The 22111-nt window shown below is 32.0% G+C and overlaps 2 protein-coding genes across 3 annotated transcripts; both read left to right on the top strand.

Annotated features, from left to right (window-relative positions):
- The first annotated feature begins 1664 nt into the window (after positions 1-1664).
- LOC148310777 (mitochondrial inner membrane subdomain organizer) lies at positions 1665-7832 on the top strand. 2 transcript variants are annotated; one of them, XR_015837344.1, is made up of 6 exons: positions 1665-1829; positions 2057-2116; positions 3221-3400; positions 4282-4431; positions 5182-6656; positions 6823-7832. XR_015837344.1 is itself a non-coding variant. In XM_088257756.1 (5 exons), exons 1-5 carry the CDS (start codon positions 1761-1763, stop codon positions 5503-5505), a joined length of 783 nt encoding a protein of 260 aa, XP_088113882.1. In that variant the 5' UTR covers positions 1665-1760; the 3' UTR covers positions 5506-7832. The 2 variants fall into 2 exon arrangements, 1 of the variants encoding a protein (XP_088113882.1); XM_088257756.1 differs by having other exon boundaries at positions 5182-7832.
- A 2847-nt stretch (positions 7833-10679) lies between these two features.
- LOC148310776 (N-acetylneuraminate lyase-like) lies at positions 10680-19804 on the top strand. Its single transcript, XM_088257755.1, has 7 exons — positions 10680-10793; positions 10973-11102; positions 12640-12785; positions 14657-14825; positions 15657-15802; positions 17941-18118; positions 19265-19804. The coding sequence occupies exons 1-7, from the start codon at positions 10791-10793 to the stop codon at positions 19423-19425; spliced, it is 933 nt and encodes a 310-aa protein (XP_088113881.1). The 5' UTR covers positions 10680-10790; the 3' UTR covers positions 19426-19804.
- The last annotated feature ends 2307 nt before the right edge of the window (positions 19805-22111 follow it).

The raw sequence follows: 22111 nt of genomic DNA, 5'->3' as shown, positions 1-22111 counted from the left end.
ATGAGATGTCCATTCTACATTTTTGTGGTCCGCCACAAGTCAAGGTATTGTCCGCTGTGGTAATAAAACAAGCAGTTAAATAAAATGAAGTACAACCAACACAAACAATAATAACATTGCATAATTAGTTGAATCCTCTTCCCAAATTCTTACCCTTTATTTTTTATTTGATCTAACAATTGTTTTTTTTGTGTGCATATTTTGGGTACCACTGAAGGACTGGAATTCATATCGAATTTAACATTTTGACTAGTAGTGTACATATTAACTTTGCTTCTGTACTTTTATTTCTAATAACTTGATCATTTTTAAATCGGTCATGGATATGTATTATCAGAAAGTTAAAATTACATAAAAAATTGTGTTATTGTGGAATAAAGAAAAGTTAATGATCTATTTGCTACAAAATTAAAAAAAATTGCCTGAAAAAGATAATAACACTCTGAAAATTTTCCTTCTAATGTGGCCTAAATATCAAAAAGAAAGGATGCCATGGGTAATTTTTGGTTACCTAACGTTCAAGTGACTCTTAAATCTAGCTACAGCTATCATGACCCTACTGAAGCTTCAAATTTATATGTTTTATGGCTATACTATACCTACTCGTGAGTGGGTCCACTATAGTTTAGAAAAAATAAATAAAATTATACTATAATATTTCCTTTACTTTTTCGAGGAGTGAATTAAGTGATTTATGTTGTGAAAAAGTTATGTTTTGGATTTAAAAATATAAATTTATATTATTATTAATTATTAATAACAACCGTACCTCCATTTATTGTTTATACATTTCACCTCAAAGTCAAAAATTAATTAATCAATTAATAAAATTTATTTTGTCTCCTTTACTTTTAAGAAAAATAAATTAAGAGGTTTTACCATATTGTATACTTTTTATTACCTAGTTCAAATAACTCTGAAATCTAGCTACGACTTATGCAGCACCTCTTATCATTACCCTGCTTAGTCTCCAACTTTAGAAGTTAAATAGCTTATTCCTACTTGTGAGTGGGTTTACTTTTTACTTAATTAGTATAAATTCATGTAATTCATATGTGAAAATTATTTTCAAAAACACTAGATTCATAATATCGCTCACTCCTTTCAAGAACATCATAAAAAAAAAATTCAGGAGAACGTTTAAAGTTTAAAAATATAATACAATGTATTAAAAATATATATAAAGCCACTTATTGAACTTTTTACTATGCAACAGATCTTTTTAGGTAAAACCTGAAGGTTTTTTCTACATTTGAAAAATATTTATTATTTAAAAAAAAATTAATTGAACAAAACCTTTTCTTCAAAATGCAAAAAATACACTTTCTGCCGTGTAGCGGATAAATATTCAGTTAAAAATATGCCGCTTTTGCTGGGATATAGTACATTTTCTGGGCATTCAGAAAAAATGCACAACTGAAAATTGACGATTTTTGATTTATGACGTTCTTGAAAGGAGTGAGCGATATGTCTTTTCTCCTTTTATATTAGAATTAATTTGTCCAGGCCCTACCTATTAAAATAAACTTCAAATCCCCTTTGTAAAATTCTCATAGTATTCTCAACTGTACTAAAGAGGCTTTAAGAGTTATAATAGCTGATCTAAACTATTTGAGGGGCTAGATTATTTAAAGACGAGTTTTGACAGTTCGTAAATATGTTTTACGGAGATTTGCCGAATCGTAGGTGGTTGTGTAATTCTTAAAAATAAATATGAACAAAATATCGAAAAGGTCGACCTAGAATTCTTTTTGAAAAAAATGGCAGAAAAACGGAATGTCTTTAACGAAATTATCTCGGGTTTGGAGCATAATACCCGCGGTGCTCAGGTGAAATAAAATTTGTAAAAATATTAATTTTATCATTATTGTTTTGCTAGTTTTTTTCATGTGTATATTCGTTTTGATTATTCAATACCCATATCCTATCATCTTTATTAAATTTACATCTCTCTGATAAAATCGAGTAAAATTGGATGGGTAAACTCTAGGTTTATCAAAACTTTGGTTTGAAGTTGTGGCTGTCATTGTCAAAATTGTTTTGTTTTTATTCACAGATCGCAATATATACGATAGCTGGTGTAAGTTTGGCCGTTGCCATTCATAAAGTTCGCCCTGTAAGTATAATTTTTTTTAAACTCTTTATTTAATGTACCTTACATTCTTATAAACTTTGATTTAACCTTCAAAACGACCATATTTAAAAAAAAATAAGATCACATCATTATTCACAACAATTACAATAAATTCAAGTAATTTTACTGGTACTACATACGTTGAGTATTCAAATTATTTCATTCTATATAGAAAGGAGAGTGAACAGAGTGAATGGTGCACAGAAGTCAGTTATAGCAAATAAAAACTAAACGAAAGCTAAGCTGGCAGTGTACAATGAAATCCTAGTTCCAACCCTAATGTATGGAAGAGAAGCATGGAGTTGGCAAGAGAAATATGAAACTAGGCGGAATGCAGTCGAAATGAATGAAAGATGAATGTGTGGCAAAATGATAGATGATAGATGTTTAAATGATGACAAAAGGAAAGAATGCAAGCCTGAGATAAGTATTATCAATAAAATTAAGAAAGGTCTTAAGATGGTTTTGGCAAGTGAATTCAAGGAGTTAAGAAAGAATAGTAAAACAAATTGAAAGGGTAAATGTAGTTAGAAATATGAGCACAAGAAGACTGATTAAAACTTGGCATGATCAAGTATTTCAGATCACTTGGGCGTGGTCAAGTCAGGAGTCGGAATAATCGGCGGGTATGTGTGAGGAGATGTATGCATGTTGAAGAGGCGAAGGTTGTTTGCAACGACAGATTGATGTGGCATTCTATTCTTTCTGCCTACCTCTACGGAGAAGTGGCATTATGGTTAGTTATTTAGTTAGTTTTAAAATATTTGATATTTTCTTTTCATTAGCATGATTCATTTATTTTCTGAACACCATTTATTAACATATTGTTGTCCGGCTGTTTTTTCATCAACCCCGACCGTAATTATATTTAGACAGTCTGCCGCCTGACCCTCAGTATACTAATCACAAGTAACTGTAAATCCAATTCCCATCTGTACAATGTTTGTTGGCGCCTCTCGAACTCTACCAAATGTAAGCAAATACAACACTTATAAGTGTCTCCCGCTCTGTACTAACAGCATGTAAATGACGCTTTTAAGTGTTTCCTGCAAGCAATGTGTTTACTAAAAGCTGATTTTTTTACAGATAAGTAAGTTTTCTAAAGTGTCCGATATCCCGGAGCACTTCATCAAGACTAAGGAGATCCTGCGGGGGAAAGTGGTCGGCTGTCAGTCCTCGGCTGAAGGCCCCCGGCTCCTCATCGACCACAGTCCGCTGGTTCGCTTACCCTTCTGGCACTCAGCAAAGCCGCCTCTTCCCGTTCAAGTAAACATTTTGTAATTTCACAACATTTTTAATTAGTGGCGTGCACAGAGAATTAATTAGGGTAGCCAGTAGAGGTAGATAGTAAAGTAAGCTATATTTATATATATATATATATATATATATATATATATATATATATATATATATATATATATATATATATATATTTATATATATATAAATATATATATATATATATATATATATATATATATATATATATATATATATATATATATATATATATATATATATATATATATATATATATATATATATATATATATATATATATACTGATATTTATTTTGAAAATTCAGATTTTTTAAAGTTATTTCAAGAACACTGAGGAATTGATGGTTTGGAGACAACTGCGTGATTTAGCCCTTGAACATTAGCTAGGGTCATTGGTTGAAAAGAAAATATCTGATTTCTTCGAGCTAAAATAAAATTTGGTTCTTTCTTTTTTTTCTTTTTAAAGGAATAACCCGCAAAGCCTCTATTTAGAGGCTTGTCAGCAGGTAGAATAGTTAGAAAAGGGAGGGTTAATGTGAACAATGCATTACAAACACCCAGACTAATTGGAAATTAATATTTCTTGAATTCATTTTGCAATTGGCGGGAATCGAACCCACAACGCCAGTTTCGCAGTCTACCCGACTAACGCTACGTCGGCTGATCTAAATGAAATGTAAAATAAGGAGCATTTTCGTAAAAAGAAATTTCCTTTTTTTTGTCTCATTTTTCTCAAAACACTCTTTTTATATTATTTATATTAGTATTACAGAGAAGTATGTATGTTGAAAGCATTTACACAACTTTCAGGCATATCGCTGCGACAATGACAATGTTATAGAATTTCTCGAATGTTTAATTTATAGGTTTGGGGAGTGAAGCTAGTCGGAGGGAACGGCATCAGCTGGCTGCAATGCATAGCCGTGGGACAAAAAGCGGAATTTACTCCTCTATCTCGAGGCTCCGGTGCCCTGGTCGCCGACATCACGCTGCAGCTGCCTGTCACTACTACCAAGGTATTACCTACAATGGTCTCCTATGTACTCCACATAGTGATAGGTATATCATTCCGTAAGTTTATCTGATCTGGCCTAATCGTTCTGCGGGAGTGATAAGAAAGTAATAACTGTTTAAATAAAACTGCATTAGATTTAATTGTTGTACTTACATTTTTTAGTGGAACTGCATTTTATAAAATAAAATAACAACTTTAGTTTTTCCCACATATATTTTATTTGACTAGTGACCGGGTTTCGTCATAACCAACATCATCATGTTATATACACAACAAGGCAGGGGTTGATATCCATGATTTTATATTTAAAAAAATTACAAAATTAATTTAAATTCAATGAGTTTTATTATAGTAATATATATAGGTTTTGGTAAGAGTTTTTAGTAAGGTTTTATATAATTTTTTACCATAGAAATGGTGTTTTGTATGTAAATTTTAATAATATATGGGTGAATCTGAAACCATTGGTTGGCTAATCTTTTTACTGTACATTAGTATGGGGAAGTCCTGTGTTCTCTGAAATATAAATAATTATTATTAAGTAAAAAAGATTGTGCACCTTTGAAGTGTAGTGGTCAGCATCAAAATAAATTTGGGTGATTTTCACTAAAATTTATTTAATATGACCCTTGACTGTTACGCAATTAACGTTCAAGATAACACTGCATCACTACTTTGCAGTGCCCTATGCACCATTGGGTGCGGATATGGGTTGAAAAAAACTTACTTATTTGGTTGTTTATTTTTACAGGTTGACACAAAGAGAAAGGGACCGGGAATTGAGCATTTAAAAGTGGGAGAGCGTCTCGTGGAGCTAGGACTGGGCGTAGTCTCGACGGACATTGCCCGCGTTCCTGTGAAACCGGAGACCAAGTGGTTCTGGCTGCCGTGGGTCCTCTACGACCGGACGGATGCCGAGCTCCTGCAGCGAGCACAGAGCAGGGCCATGGCCTACCGCAACGGCTTTTGGCAGGAGGCCATTCCGAAATCGCGGCTATACGTGGTACTGCAGTACTTAAAGTCTTTACTGCCCTCTTTTGGAGGGAAGAAAAATCCTACGTCGTCCATTTTATAATCAACAGCTACCAACTCTATATTCAGCGTGCAAGTATGATTCTGTTCCTTTTCTAATAAATAATTTACTTGTCTATAAAATTAAGAAAAATCTATTCAAAGTATGCTTCATCTGATGCTACAACCTTCACCCATCTTTCAAGGAATTTAGATATTCCCTCTATGTAAAATTTGTGTTCTGCAATCTAATAAATCGCCTGCGTTTTTGCATTATTGCATTTAAATGCAATGTAATAATTTGATTATGTATTCGATATATTTATATTGCTGAGTTATATTTGATGTCACAGCTAAGTCTTATTTTGTCTGGTATGAATTTTCATCGAGCACTGCTTTCATTTCTGCAATCTTTGTATTTTTTTTATGGTTTTCATGCCCTTCGTCCTCTGTGTCAAAATAGTGTTTTGAAATTATCAAAACCATTCTTTACATGTTGTATTCGATGGAGCATGGAGAAAGAAATGCATGCTTATTCTTTGAAAACAAATGTCATAGACAAAAAAATCAAAGCTTACTGCTGTATCTGTCACATAAAAGTGTTCCTAGATGTAACAGGATTAGAGACATCTATTAAAAAAGAGGAAAATCATACTTGTACACTTATGACATAAAACGCATTATTTTATTACTGGCAACAACAACAAAAAATCTGAAGGAAGTATTTTGACTTTAGAGTAATATCAAATAATCTTTTACTTATTGGAAAAATGCACCAACCTGAAAACCCTTCATTGTTCTCACTATGGGCTGTTAAATTTATATAGTACAGTAAAATTTTCCACATGTAATATTGACAAATAATTAAACTGAGTCAGTAATTTTCATGCCTAATGAGTGTGTGTGGTTAGCTAAAATGAATACATTAAGATAACCTAATGGGGAGTGTGGCTCGACATGGTATTTATTACGCCAACTCTGATGTTGGGTTTGGGTCTTGAAGATGAAGCATTTATAAAAATAATTTAAAACAATAAATGAATACACTCTTTACAATGTTCCAATATAGACTAATGTGAAACCCCCCTTTTTAAAATATATTTTGTAAATAAATCATTGGTGGTAGGTAAAAAAAATAAAGAATTAGGAATTGAAGAGTGCTAAGTCAATGGATGAAGCGAATAAAATAATGATTTAATTAACACCTTAAAGACCGTCCCGCGCTGGTGTGGAAATTGATCCAACTAATGAATTTATTTTCAAATCAACACATGTATTGCTTTACTCAATATATGGCATTGGGTCATAAAATTAAATTTTCTATACGACTACTTATGAATCCCCGATAGTAAGGGATGGTCAGATCAAATTTCCACACCAGCGCAGGACAAGTCGTTAAGGTGTTAAATCAGTTTTTGAAATTGATAATTTAAAGCTAATCATACCAATTAGTACACGAATTTAATTGTGTGTAGCGTATTTCTAGCTCCCAATTAATTTAATAATTTGACATAAAAAACTTAAGCTGTAAAGAAATATAAACCCAGAAAAGCAACAGATATCTTCCCAATCAGATAGCCGAATGAGTAACTGTTAACCATTTGTCACATTTTTAGTGCTAAGGGTTAATATATAATACATTGTTATATATAATACATTGCTACTCTGCACAAGTCAATAAAATACCTGTCAATTAATAATTTATTTCAGTTTAGAGTAATTTTCAAACAATATTGCTGTCTTAACTGACTCCCATCTACACGGACAGTAAATAACGTATGATAGGTGTGCAAAAGACACATATCTAAACATCCTTGCGTCTTGAGAGACATGGCTCGATTGAAATGTACATCTCTATGCCAATGCCTCCAAGACACGTGACCTATCTTTGACCAGTATAAAAATGCAATAATTTTTCTAGCTTTAGAAGTCAATTTTACTATCTGTGGTCAACAAAAATAATTTATGGATTCCGTATAATGCATTTGGAATGATCACTTGGCTTCGACAGGGTAATTTCAATATTTGGTAATGCTGTTTCCCAGGAATTTAGCATGCCCTAGTGCGAAGTGATTGTATCGCGTGTATTTTCCGGAATTCTTTAGGCGTTATGGATAATGTTGTATTGATATGTCGCCTTAAATTTGTGATAAAAATGTGTCAATACAACTGTGAAATACATGCCTTTTTACTACCTAACTACCTTCTTAGATATAATACTATAAAAGCTATATATGTTTGTACTTTAATGTACACAGTAGATTGTAAGTCCTTCCATCTATATTTTTTATTGTTATTCAATTATTTCTTATCTCTTTAAGATGTTAATTGTTAATACCATTTTTAAAAGTATAATTGATTTTAATTTTTAATAAATGAGTCTAAAAATCACATTGTGTTTTTGTCAATAAACTATATATATTTTTACATAGTTCTAACATCTTTTATAGTTGTATTAATACTTTATTTACCAACAGGTTTTATAAAAACTTATTTAAAAAACCAGTAAATCTGTACTCATAGCAAAAATGCACATTTTAACAGAAACATTAATAATTTCTGTACCAATCGTTAGTCGGGTTTTCGCTGTCAACCGTTTACGACCACATTAATTAGTCAGTTTTTCTGCCCTATGTACTGGAAATAATTCTCACAATTACGTAAATTACTATATCCAATTCAAATTTGAACTATTCATTTAAAACTAATATTTACTAAGAACTTTTTTTTTAAAGCACTACTATTTGTCAAAATTTTACATGTTAAAGACAATATTTTTAATAAATAGGAAATGGCTTTTGGTACTTAATGTGTTAAGTGTAGAGGGATTGATTATCTTTATAGACATTTCCATGTTTTTATTGGTTTGGATTCTGTAAAGCTATTATAAAAGATTGATTTTATTCTTTTTTAAGGGTTTTAGCTTAGTATTACAATTGTCTAAAATAAGAGCTTCAATATTTCTCAATTCATGGGCTGTGATCCAGCATTGGATAAAACTAATGACAGTTATAAACATACTCTATCTCTATCATAATGCCGTGATAATTTTTTAATATCTATCAACCGTCTTATCCGCACCCAATGGTACATAGGACACTAGATAGTGTACATGAACAGAGTTATCTTGATCGCTAAATACATGAAGGAAAGGTGATCAGCCCTGCATTGTACCTCCAGATTTTTTAAAATTATTAAATCGAGTGAAAAATTCATTTTATATATTTTTAACCCCCTGGGAATCGAACCCGGGACCTCCAGCATAGTGGCCAAATGCACTGACCACTATACCGCGGAGGCGGAATCTATACAATGTGACTCCCCATTCTAAATTAATTCTTATCTTATCACAATCTTAATCATGACATAGGTATTTGAAATATATTTTATAGACTCATGCTGTTTTTGTTATTAATTTTTGCGATAACTGATAACTATGTAATAATACATATACATAAGTAAATGCATGACTATACATTTTTATATGTTATAAACTGGAATGGTGCATGAAGAAATTTTGTGTAGAATGAAGTATGTATATAACAACTTGTCACGGTCAAAATATCCAAATCACTATTACAATTATGCTCATGTTTCTTCATCAGTTGATTAATCAAATAAACACATACAAGTTAGCGTTATCTGGCATTAGTTTCTCAAACAGAATTACAAACCATATACCGGGCCTCCAGTAGCATTTAAAAATAAAAACAATATGAGGAAAAAAAATGCCAAAAAAATTACACATTTTGTTGTGTAATTTTTAATGTAAAGACTGACCGAAGCATTTCGTTGTAACGTAACACGTTACGATGCGAGCATTCAGGCAGTCAGTACAGCGAGCCGAGCACTCGATGTTACGACATTATGTTACGACGAAATGCTCCAGTCAGTCTCCACCTTTATCCGCACCCAATGGTGTAATAGGGCACTGCATAATAGCGATACAGTGTTATCTTGATCGTTAATTGCATGATGGCAAGGTGATCAGCCCTGCGCTTCTAGTACCAGTCCAGGGTGATATTAAACAAATATGACAGTGAAAATCACTGATATTTATTTTGACCCCTCCTGGGAATCGAACTCGGGACCTCCAGCACGGTAGCCAAACGCGCTGACCACTATTCTACGGAGGTGGACATTATAATCATTTACTGTTGAACTGCTATATGACATAACTTTAGAATAGTGTTGCCATACTTCTCCGAATTCAATCATTGTAAATTCAATAACAATCAAGATAATATTACTTCTTTACAATGCAGTGCCCCATGCATAATTGGGTTCGGGTAAGGGTTAGAGTAAGATTTACATTTAAATATTATTATGTGGAATAGAAATACTAATTATCATCTGGTTGCTGTGTGCGTCTATTTATTTTTGTTGTAATTATGATTACTTTATCTAATCAGTGGAGTATATTCATTTATACATATTTACTAAGTTCATTGTATACAGTGACCAACAATTTCTTTTATATGCTGTCACTAACCAACATATTTTTGTTGCTAACATATTTTTTTACAGCTTGCACATATTTGTGCATTTCAGAAACCATATGTTGCGGTGGTGTGCATATTTTTGTGCATTTCATTTCTTCAACTTCATACTTAAAAAAAACACGCCTTACACCTCTAATTTCTTGTTGTGTTTGCTTTTCTGTGTAGCAAAGCAAATATGACAAGATGTTTAAAAAATTAATTAAAGTTAGCGTGCAGTATCAATTCTACTTTATTGACATTCTTCTTCTGTCTTTTATTTATTCTCGCAAGAACCCTTTGCCTTGTGATAATATATATTGATAATACAAATAATATAACATGAATTTATTATTTCACAGGAAGAAATGACTGTTTTGCTCTTCCTAAATTAAAGAAAACCTGTTATCAAAGTATATCACAGTCTAGTATCTACATTAATTATTCATTTAGGTGGATGACCATGGGATAAAGCACCTTACCAAACATCAAAGGATCCTTGTTCAAATCCTAGAGCCGAACAACCATTTTTCCTGTAACAAGATGAATTCATACTGTCATAGTGAACCATAATAAATTATATATATCAATTCATATTACAAAGCGAAGTGAAAGGTGGACACAGCAAAGAAGAAGACAAATGTTCGATAGGTGTGTCTCAAAAACAAAAAATTTAGTAAGTGGTTACATACTAACAACAATCCTTTTTTTCGGTTAAAATTAGTTTAGTTTCAATCATGCATATTGCTTGGTCACTGCACCCAATGTCATGGATAGGTTGATATTATTAGTATGATAAATACCAGAAGTTATCACTGTTTAAACCGTTTTCTCCTCTCACAGGTAACTAGTGTCATACTTCTTTACCAACATGGTGAGTCAAATATACTTTTATTATATATAAATAATAATAATAATAGTAATAAACTATATAACATGAACCATTAAAAACTTTAATTTCTACCAACCATTTATTTTTCATTAATTACAAAAATCCCTCAACTTTTATAATGCAACTAGGTGGTATTTAATATGTTTTTGTGATATTTTTAGGTTAATTTCACATTCCGAGGGCTGATGCCCCCCGTATTGACACCATTTAATGCTGATTTTTCTCTGAATTTGGATGTCATTCCTAAATATGTGGATTTCCTTAATAAGGAAGGAATCAAGGGAGTTTTAGGTGAGTATCATTTCCTCAAAAGACTCTACGAGCTGCAAGCTAGTACGAGTATGCATTCTCAAATGCCTGAGCCATTGCCGCTAATTTTCTTTTCCTCTCCTGTAGAACTGAATATTTTTCCCCATTTTGCGGTAATGTCTTAAACCATTACCCTCACATATCTCTCACTCCTTTCAAGAACATCATAAATAAAAAAAACTTGATTTTTCAGAACGTTTTTAAAGTTTAAATTAAATTTTAAAGATTAAAATTAAGTTTTAATTTAAAGTTTAAAATTTAAAATTAAAAATAAATATAAAGCCACTAATTGAACTTTTAACTGTGCAACAGATCTTTTAAGGTGAAACCTGATGGTTTTTTCTCCATTTGAAAAATATTTAGCATATTTAAAAAAATAATTAAACAATACCTTCTCTACAAAATGCAAAAACAACATTTTCTGCCCTGTAGCGGGTAAATATTAAGTTAAAAATATGCCTGTTTTTCTGGGATATAGTACATTTTCTGGGCATTCCGAAAACATGCACAACTGAAAATTGACGATTTTTGATATATGACGTTCTTGAAAGGAGTGAGCGATATGTCATCGCCTTGAACATATTTCACTCTTAAATCTATGAATCTGGACTTATTACCCTCCTTTTATTGAATCGCAATCGAGTGAAGGCTGTGGTCAAAATAAATACTAGAAATTTTTCACTCTAATATTTGTTTATCTGTTTGAGTGCTAAGAATCGATATATTAGCTTTAGTAAACTTTGCCAAAAGCGCGACCGTCAATAAACTGATGATGACATAAGCGTATCCTAATGATAGACCCGCCATCAGCAAATAAAAGTTTTAAGGCACCATGGCATAACAACCCAGGAAAAAGCAACAAGAATATAAATGACCCTTCATGTTTGAAATGCATTTTAGTCATTAAACCCAGGAAAAATCAATAAGAATATGAAGAACCATATATTTTAACTTTAAAATGCATGTAAGTCCCTCTCCAAGCACAAGAGCTTAGATTCTTATTTGAAGAGGCTACTGTAATAATATACTTTAGTATAAGTAGGAATGTCTAATTACTAAATTAAAATGTTATAATTTTTCTAACAAAACATATATATTTTTTTAAATATTGAAAAATGGATTAGATAAATCCTCCGGCTATTATTTTCTAAATGGTCTATTTTTTTTTTTTTTTGTTTATTTTTGGCAAAGCACCCAATTTTGGGTGATACCTGCCATACTAGTGATTTTATATACTTAAATAATATTTTTTTTTATTGATTTTTTTTGGGGTCACACGCTTTTGCTATACTTTTTTAAATGTTTAATAATCGCACCGTTAACATTTTTCGAGTTCATTGACAATAGGTGTTGGACATTCAGCGGGAAGGACAAACCCTCAGACCGAATGTCCTGAATGAACTCGAGGTTAGGGAGTAAGGGGCAGTTGAAAAATATTATCAAACAAACATCAGAAAATATGTACTTTATGCATTGTTTTGGATTATTACTACTTATTTTTATTTTTCCATTAATCCAGTGAATGGGACAAGTGGCGAGGGCATGTCCATGAGTGTAGCAGAACGCAAACAGGTGACTGAAGTCTGGGTCCAGAAATGTCACGATGTCGGAATCCACGTCATGGTGCAAGTTGGAGGGGCCCCCTTGCCCGATGTTGTAGAATTGGTTTGTTACTCTATTTGCTTTAGATTGTGCGAGAAACATAGCTGAATTAAAAATACAAAGTGAAATATTTGATTACTTAGGCTGGTCCATAAAACAGGGTTAATGATGGACTTTTGACATAACAAAATTCTCTCTAATTCATCTATGACCCATAGTCAGCTGTTATCAGCCATTTTATTTGAAGGCTGTCAATGTTTGATGTATTGAGAGAATAAAGCAACGGTTTTTCATTGAATAATTTCATTTCATTTTTAATTGTTCAAGAATCCAAAAAAAAAGTAAATATATTATTACCTACTATTAAAATAACAATTGTGGTTAAAACATATTTTTACGTTATAAAACATCATTAAAATACAATTTAACAGTTGGTATAAACTCTAATAAAATAAAAGTGTAGTCATGTGCAAACTGACATAAATATTGAATTGACTAATAGAAATCAAATACACCAGAGACAAGTCATGAAATATTGCTCAGGGGGTAGGTATGGATCAGAAATTTCATCGTGTTTAATGAAGGCGACCACAATCGATTTGATTTTTTCACTATAGATGTTGAGCGCTATAATAATAGTTTACTACAGAATATTTTGATTTTAACTGGATGAGGGTAGAACACACAGATTAAAAACTGACCTAATGTCTTCTATTATAACATGGACTTTTGATTACAAGGTCAGATTTTAACAGCATTACTGAATACCACAAAAAAGATATTTGTTCAGATAGTCAAAAGTCGCAGTTTCAAGTAGTAAGCGATTGTTATAAAACAATTTGTCTGTGATATATTGTTTTGTTGTTGTACATTTTATATTGTTCTTATTTTTTTTAAATTAAATGTATGTCCAATTTTTCAAAGTTATATTGCTCTGTAAAATCAAAATAAACAACAAATGACTTTCAACTTTACAGCTACTTAATGAAAAATATTTTATTTACTACAATTTGTTTGTAGATATCAAATAGATTGATGCTTTGATCCATCAATATTTGATGATTAAATCAAATAATCAAATATTGCCACTTATCATTTTTTTAATGGCAGTATCAATAATAATGGTGCACTGTCATTTTATAAATATTAATTGACTAGATAGGTAAAAACGATTGAAGATAAATTATTCTGAATTTATAATTTGTTTAACCTAACCCAACCTTAAATTAAAATAAAAAGATTAAATAAAAATATTTTCATTTTATTTTAATATCTTCTTAAGCTAGGTTTGGATTATTTTAATTTAGACCATGCCCTTGTTAGCGGTTGATTTTTTTATTTGTTAAACTTGATCAGTATAATGTAGTTTTGTTAACACATATTTCAATATTTTATATATTCATCTGTGAATAAAGTAATGGTCCAAATATGCCAAACATTTTACCAAAAACAAATTATTAATTACGGGGTACGGCAAGGGATTCATGGATCCAATTCAATAAAGATGGTTGCTATTATTACCTCAAAAATACAGTAGAGGTCGCAAGTGATAACATTCGATATGGAATTTTTATTTCTAACTAATGTTTGTCTGCATCGTAGTATAATGGTTTAGCTACTGTGTTGGAGGTCCCGGGTTCGATTCACAGGGGAGTGTGAAAATCAATATTAGTGATTTTACACTTGGACTGGTCCCTGAAGCTCAGGAGTGATCATCACCTTGATTTCATGAACGATCAAGATAACACTGTGTCTAAAACTAAAAAAAACTAATGTAACAGACTGCTTAGCTCAAACGCGATGTTCAAAGGTAGGGAGTACATAGTACTCTTTGCTCACATATATAATTATTTCATATTTTCATAATCATTTGCTCTATTAAAAGGATATTTTTACATTAATATAACATTACAAATTCAAGTTTTTTTTTTCAGGCAAAGCATGCTGAATCAATTGGGGCTGATTCGCTATTAGTCTTACCAGAATTATTCTTTAAACCGACTAATGTGTCAGATCTTGTGTTCTATCTCGACATAGTAGCGCAAGTTGCTCCTAACACACCCCTTCTGTATTACCACAACCCTGGCTTCTCTTGTGTAAATAGTAAGTATTCTTCCTTCATTATCCTTTATCTGGACCCAATGATGTATTTGGCACTGCATCAGATAATGCTGCATATTTTGCTAATTATAACTGATATGAAGTCTCCGTGTAAACTGTAGTTCTAATAGGTGCAATATGGCAAGAACAAAAGTGCAAATTTTATTTGATGTTGGTTGAAGCGTTGCCAACTATATGAAACAAAAAATGGCATAAACCACTAATTTTCCACAGCAATGACAATCCAAATTAGTTATTTATTTAATTACAACCTGCTTCCTTTGACCTCATGCACAATAGCTTACACAAACTAGTACGAGTATAGGTATGCAACCTCGAGTGCCCTAGGGCAGTGACCTTGTCTTTGTATAGTTGAAGATCAAGTAAACGCCTCATTGTTGCGTGCAGTGCCCTATGCATCATTGAGTACGGATATTTTTTTTTTGTCCGCCTCCATAGTTCAATGGTCAGCACGCACTGCTACTGTTCTGGAGGTCCCGAGTTCGATTCCCAGGGGGGGGGGTCAAATAAATATAAGTGATTTTTTCACTCTAATATTTATTCAATATTACCCTGGACTGATACCTGAAGCGGAGGGCTGATCACCTTTCATGTGTTAATGATTAATATAACACTGCGCTTAAATGATGCAGTGCCCTTTGCACTATTGGGGTGCGGGTAAGGGTTTGAAGATGAAGAAAATCTCTTTTTTGGTTTATATTTCTGAGAAACAAATTGCTTTAAAAAAAAAATTACGTTGCTGAGCAGCACTTGTCAGATTTTCTCTGTCCGTAAGCAAATTGTTCAAAATAGTTTTAACTGTTTTTTTTTCAGTCAATATGCCAGCACTGGTGAAGGAAGCTGCAGAGAAAATCAAAACATTCAGAGGACTTAAATTCACATCCATCAATCTCCAGGAAGGTGCTGAGGTTCTTAAGGCTTGTGGAGAAAGAAATGCTGTCTTCTTAGGAGCTGACCAGGTTTTACATTATTTGAATAATTCATGTGAATTTTATCGTCAGATGAGATTCCTTTACGAAACTTCAAAAATATTATGTTTAGATTTACAATAATCTACTATCAATGCATCTTTCATATCACTCTTCCTTTGGGTGGGAAAAGCTGGACTCTCATCCAACCTACTATATAAACAAGATCGAAGAATTCAATATCTAGTCTTCTTTTAAATGCTCAGAACATCAAGGGTTGAGAAGTTATAGATACTTTAAAGAAAAGAAAGCTAGAGTACTTCAGCCATTTTCTTTTTATTATTATAATTTATTATTTAACTTAACTTTTTACAGAAAAGAAATAAGAACATTGGCGGGCTTATTGCTAAAAAGCAATATCTTCCAACCAACCAAAAACATACTAGTGATATTGGTCGAAACATTTGATATCATATATAGCTGTTTGCAATCTGAGGGTAGATAGTACATACTTGAACATTAAAAAAAACATAAATTACAAATTGATGATAATAAGGAAGGCAAAGGAAAAAGGGAGTTTAGGGAAGGAGGTAGAGAGGAAAACTAAGGCAGGAGGTTTGATGGACAGTTAGGATTTTAATGATAGATAGTATGTCTCAGATGTTTCTTTAAAGAGGAGAGAGAAATACAAAGTACATAATATTATGCATATGCGTTATATTACAAAGAATAGTGGAAGGTAAATGCAGCATAGGAAAAAGACGTATATCCTGGCTTAGGGCTTTGTGCTAGGTTGTGTTTTTCTGTTCATCGTTTGTTAGGATTGTGATAGGTTTGTGTCAAGAAAACTGAACATTTTCTGTAAATGCTTTGGCACTGTTCCGTGTCTTTCTGCTGGGGTTGTGGAGGCGTCTGTTTACCGGCCAACGTCGAGTAGAATCGGATCTAGTTGACTAATAGAACTAACTAACTACTAATCCCTTTCACTGCCTACACTAAGATACTTCTAGAAACTTGATGGTGGTTTTACTTACAAATTTCTATTTATTTAGATTGGCAGTGACAGGGACATTGAAAGCTATTAACCGGATCCACGCGGCTCGCATAACCGTTTGTGTTTTTACAAGACATGCCCCATACGCGGCTGACATAAGCGTTTGTGTTTTCACTTTGCTCCAAGTTTCGAACCTCAGTTCAACTTGGAGGGATTTTTTCATGGTGTGGAACTTTGGATAAAATAATACGTCAATCCTCGGCCTTATGACATCTGTTGAAATATCTGACAAATAATTTGTAATATCACAAGGATAAATAAAACAACAGATCCCTGATTTTTCTTGCGGTCGGTAATTAGTCCGCGCCATAATCATGCCCTATATCTGTCTCACTCTCGACGCTACGCATCGCCAGTGGGTAAGAGTGACACATGATGCGTGCTTTGATTTATTTATGTTACGATCTAATTTGTTTATATTACGATATATTTCAAGAATAATGTGACACACGTGTATTGTAGAGTACCAAAAAGGCACAATGAATCCCATTGAACGTTTTTGTTTAGGAAAATAAATCGTTTCATAACTAAATACATGATAAAAGTAATAATTTAAAAAACAGCGAAATACAGCCGCGCACGAGCGTCTCTTAGGAACAAAGTTAACGCGTTTAAAAGGTTAAATGTAAATTCACAGTAAAATCGAGATACTATTTTGTTTCACATTTTCTATAATTTTCACAACTTAGTTCATTGAAAAAAATTGCTTTGCAAGAGAGGTCTGTCAGGGAGCCTACATGCTTCTGTATCTGATTCGGGAATGCAGTTGGGATAGCTTTCAATGTGTATATCCTGGCTTAACAGGCGCCGTGGCTTAATTGGGTAGACGCTCGACTGCGTTGCGGGTTTGATTCCCGCCAATTGCAAAATGAATTCAAGAAAGATTTATTTTCAATTGGTCTGGGTGTTTGTGATGTATTTTTCACATTTACCTTTCCTATCCTTACTATCCTACCTGCAGACAAGCATCTAAAATAGAGGCTTTGCGGGTTATTCCTTTAAAAGAAAAAAAAAACAATGTGAGAGAGTGGTTACACTTTAACAATAACTGCCTGTTTGAGCAATTGAAAACAGTGATATTTGCCAACCTTAATTTTGTTGATTAAGTTAGTTTGTTTGTTTTTATTTCTTCCAGTTACTGGTGGCTGCTGGAGCACTAGGATTCGACTCAAGTATCGGAACAACTTTCAATATGCTTCATCAACATGGTTTCAAAATTCTGCAAAATGTCCACGGCAAAGATGTCAACCTTAAAGAAGCCAGTAAACTGCAGACGCAACTAAATGAATATATTAACATCATCACTCAAAATGGTAAATTCTTTTGGAATGTAAAGCTGAGATAAGCATTATCGATAAGAAAGGTGTGTTGAGATGGTTTGGACATGTAGAACGAATTAGTGAGGAAAGAACGGTAAAACAAATTTATGAGGCAAATGTTATTGGGAAAAGAAGCAGAGGAAGACCGAGAACAACATGGCACGATCAGGTATGCCAAATACTTGAAAGTGGTCAGGTTAGGAGTCGTAATAATCGGCGGGTATGTATGAGGAGATACATGAACTAGGAAGAGGCGAAGAATGTTTGCAAAAACAGAGTGGTGTGGCGTTCTATTCTCTCTGCCTACCCCTGCAAGGAAGCGGCGTGATGGTTAGTTAGTTAATTAGTCTTTTTGCTTTCTCATATAAGCATAATGAGCAAATGTAACCAACATTGTTTTGCATAATACTTGAGTAAATATTTGTATATAAATGCTGATTATTTTTACTTTAGCAGCTACTTATACCAAGATTTTATTTTTATATGAATAAATATAGAGATATTTTATTATTATTGAGATGGAAATATGGAAGTTTTGGTATTTACATTGGCTTTATACACTCCGAAAGCTTCCGCCACATTTTCAGGTCCGACATAGAAACTCTTGGCTTCCATTCGAGACCATCTATTAAAAAATCTTTTATTTTTTCGTTATTATGGTATTTAATCAATCGTGCAAAGTTTCCCGCAGTCAAAGATAAAAAAGATTACTGATGCTTTCAAAGTCCCTATCACTGTCAGCGGGACATGTAAGTTAAAACCAACTAGTGTGTACAATCCACCACCATGTTCTTATGGCCAGGGTGACAGCGGCAGGAAGGTTAGTAACCCTACTAAGAGATCCCAGCCCCATTAGGAAACCACCCGCACTGACAGGTCAACCTTCCGCACTCTATACCCACCCCCAAACCTTAAGTATAAAGAATGCCATATCAATCTGTCTTTGCATACAATCTTCGCCTCTTTTACATTCACGCATCTCCCCTACCATACCTGCTAATTATTCCAACTCCTGACCTGACCATTTTCAAGTATCTGAAATACTTGATCGTCCCAAGTTTACCTTTGCCTGCTTCTATTTCTATCTACATAAATTTATTGATAATTTTGATTATTAAGTTTCAATTACTTTAATTCTAGGAAGCTGGGTTTCCACCATGAAGGTAGCTATGGAAATCATAACAGGAATAAAAGTGGGTCCTCCCAGACCCCCCCTGAGACCCCTGACGTCCCAGCAGAAAAAAGAAATGTTTGACGCATTTACTAAAAAAGGCTTCAATCTGTTTCCAATTAATTATTGATGGAATTAAGTTCATTTCATTGATTGATTCGGCAGTCACTTTTTTAAAAATATATCTCCATTTTTAATTTTAGTTTTACTTAGTAAATACCACTATTTCTGAAAATCTGTTTTAATACGTGTTTCGATGCATTCCGCATCATTTTCATCAGGCGCTGTAGCGTAGCCGGGTAGACGCTAGACTGCAAAATTGGTGTTGTGGGTTTGATTCCTGCTAATTGCAAAATAAATTCACGAAATATTTATTTCCAATTAGTCTGGGTGTTTGTGATGTATTTATCACATTTATCTTCTCTATCCTTACTATCCTACTTGCAGACAAGCTTCTGAGAATAGAGACTTTGCGGGTTATTTCTTTAAAAAAAAAAAACAAATCAAAACACATGTCACAATAGATTTTTAGAAATAGTGGTGAAACTTAAACTGGTACCGCGTGAAACTTAAATTATAAATGGACTTAACTAAGTTAAAATGTTTCCATTATTTCAATAATTCTATTGATTAAATTACAACCAATCAAAAATGTATGCACTAATAAATGTATCAAAAACATCAGTAATAAAAAATGTGTTTTTATTTCATCATTGTTTTTAAATTCACTTTATTCTATATTTATTTTATTGTTGATGTGGATGTACTCATAGCATTCAACAAATACTTTTTTGATGTGTGTTTCATTTTAAAGTGTAAAATGATAAAAAAAAATCCTATTTGAACTTTTCACAGCAGTCACTTTTGATACTGTGACCTTGTACATGTAAAGTTATTTCAGGGATCAGTAACCATCGATTCTGATATTTTTATAGAGTACCATATCAATTTGTATTTAAATACATATGTTATTATATCTAACCAGATTTAAGTACTTTTCTTCTAACCCTTATCCGCACTTAATGGTGCATAGGGCACTGCATCATATCAATGCATTGAAATTGAGTTATCTTGATTGTTAAAAATATAGTGACCAGGCTATCTATCCTGCCCTTCAGGTCCAGGTTTATATTATGGAGTGAAAAATATTTATATTTATTTTTTACTGCCCTGAGAATCAAATCCAGGCTTTGTAGCCAAATATGCTAACCAGTATTTTATGGAAGAAAAATTATGAACCTGTTATTTAATTTGTTTTTCCTTTTCTTAATCATTAAACCTTTTTTCCCAATACATAAAGAAAACAACAGCAAAAAATCTGCTATTTAAAAAAATGTATATTATTCCTAAATTTCAATAATTTATTTTCATATAGCACAATATTTACTTCACTACTGAAAAATAATATCTTTTTAAATATAGTAAACCGAAAATTATTTGTAATGAGAAATGATAGGTTGTCTCTTTAAACTTGTTTTGTGACCAATAACGGATTCATCACGACATTTTTAACCATCAACCCGTAATTTTTAATAATTAACCTCATAACTAATTTAAATGTTTTACTTCCCTTCTTTCTTGAAAATAATATTTTAGCATTTATTTTTTTTAGATGCAAATAGATTTTAAACATGATCAATTCCTAGTTGGGTAAATATATATAGCTGTATTTTTATATAAGGGAACACAATACATATTTGATAAACATTTTTTGACATAATGGTAAATAGTTTCAAAATTTAAATAAATTTTTAAATAAAAGGTTGAATTCCCCTGATGTTTTAGCCATTATAACACATTCACAAAATGTTTTATAGATATCCTGTATGTCCTTCACAAAGAGTATAATACACATTAGCTAGCCAGTTTTAAAATATAATGATTTTTTTTTTAATAAAATAAAATTTGAAAGTATTTATGATCATCAATCATAGGCATTTTTTTATTCATTTAAATTATAACATGTTTGGCCCAAACATTTCCAACATATAGAAACCTAATATGTCTAGGGTAATATATCCAAAATTAAACAAGGTAATTGGATTGAATTCTATTTTATTTCCATATATATATATATATATATATATATATATATATATATATATATATATATATATATATATATATATATATATATATGATAATATGTGACCCGTTTCGTCTTATTTAGACATTATAAAGACACTCTGTTTTGTGTTTGAGTGCTTGATAATATCTTAATAAGACGAAACACGTCACATATTATCATATATATGTAAATAAAATACAATATCATATATATGTAAGTAAAATTCAATCCAATAACCTTGTTTAATTTTGGATAAATTACGCAAAAATTTAAAATGGAATTCTACCAACTGTCTGCAGTTACAATAAACATACATATTGTGTCTTTAATAAAAAGGTGATGATGAACACATATCGCTCACTTCTTTCAAGAACGTCATAAATAAAAAAATTTACAATTTTCAGTTGTGCATGTTTTTGGAATGCCCAGCAAAATATATCCCAGCAAAAGCGCCATATTTTTAACTTAATACTTACTCGCTACAGGGCAGAAAGTGTTGGTTTTGCATTTTGAAGAAAAGGTATTGTTTAATTATTTTTTTAAATATACTAAATATTTTTCAAATGGAGAAAAAAACCTTCAGGTTTTACCTAAAAAGATCTGTTGCACAGTAAAAAGTTCAATAAGTGGCTTGATATTTATTTTTAATACATTGTATTATTTTTTTAAACTTTAAAAACATTCTCCTGAAAATTAAGTTTTTTGATTTATGACGTTCTTGAAAGGAGTGAGCGATATATGAATAATG

Source organism: Brachycentrus maculatus, unplaced genomic scaffold (genome assembly GCF_059751285.1).
Source record: "Brachycentrus maculatus isolate JH-2025_06_01 unplaced genomic scaffold, ASM5975128v1 h1tg000087l, whole genome shotgun sequence".
In the NCBI taxonomy this organism is placed as follows: domain Eukaryota; kingdom Metazoa; phylum Arthropoda; class Insecta; order Trichoptera; family Brachycentridae; genus Brachycentrus; species Brachycentrus maculatus.
The sequence above is the reverse complement of the archived record's forward strand: the minus strand, read 5'-3'. Positions and strand labels throughout refer to the sequence as shown.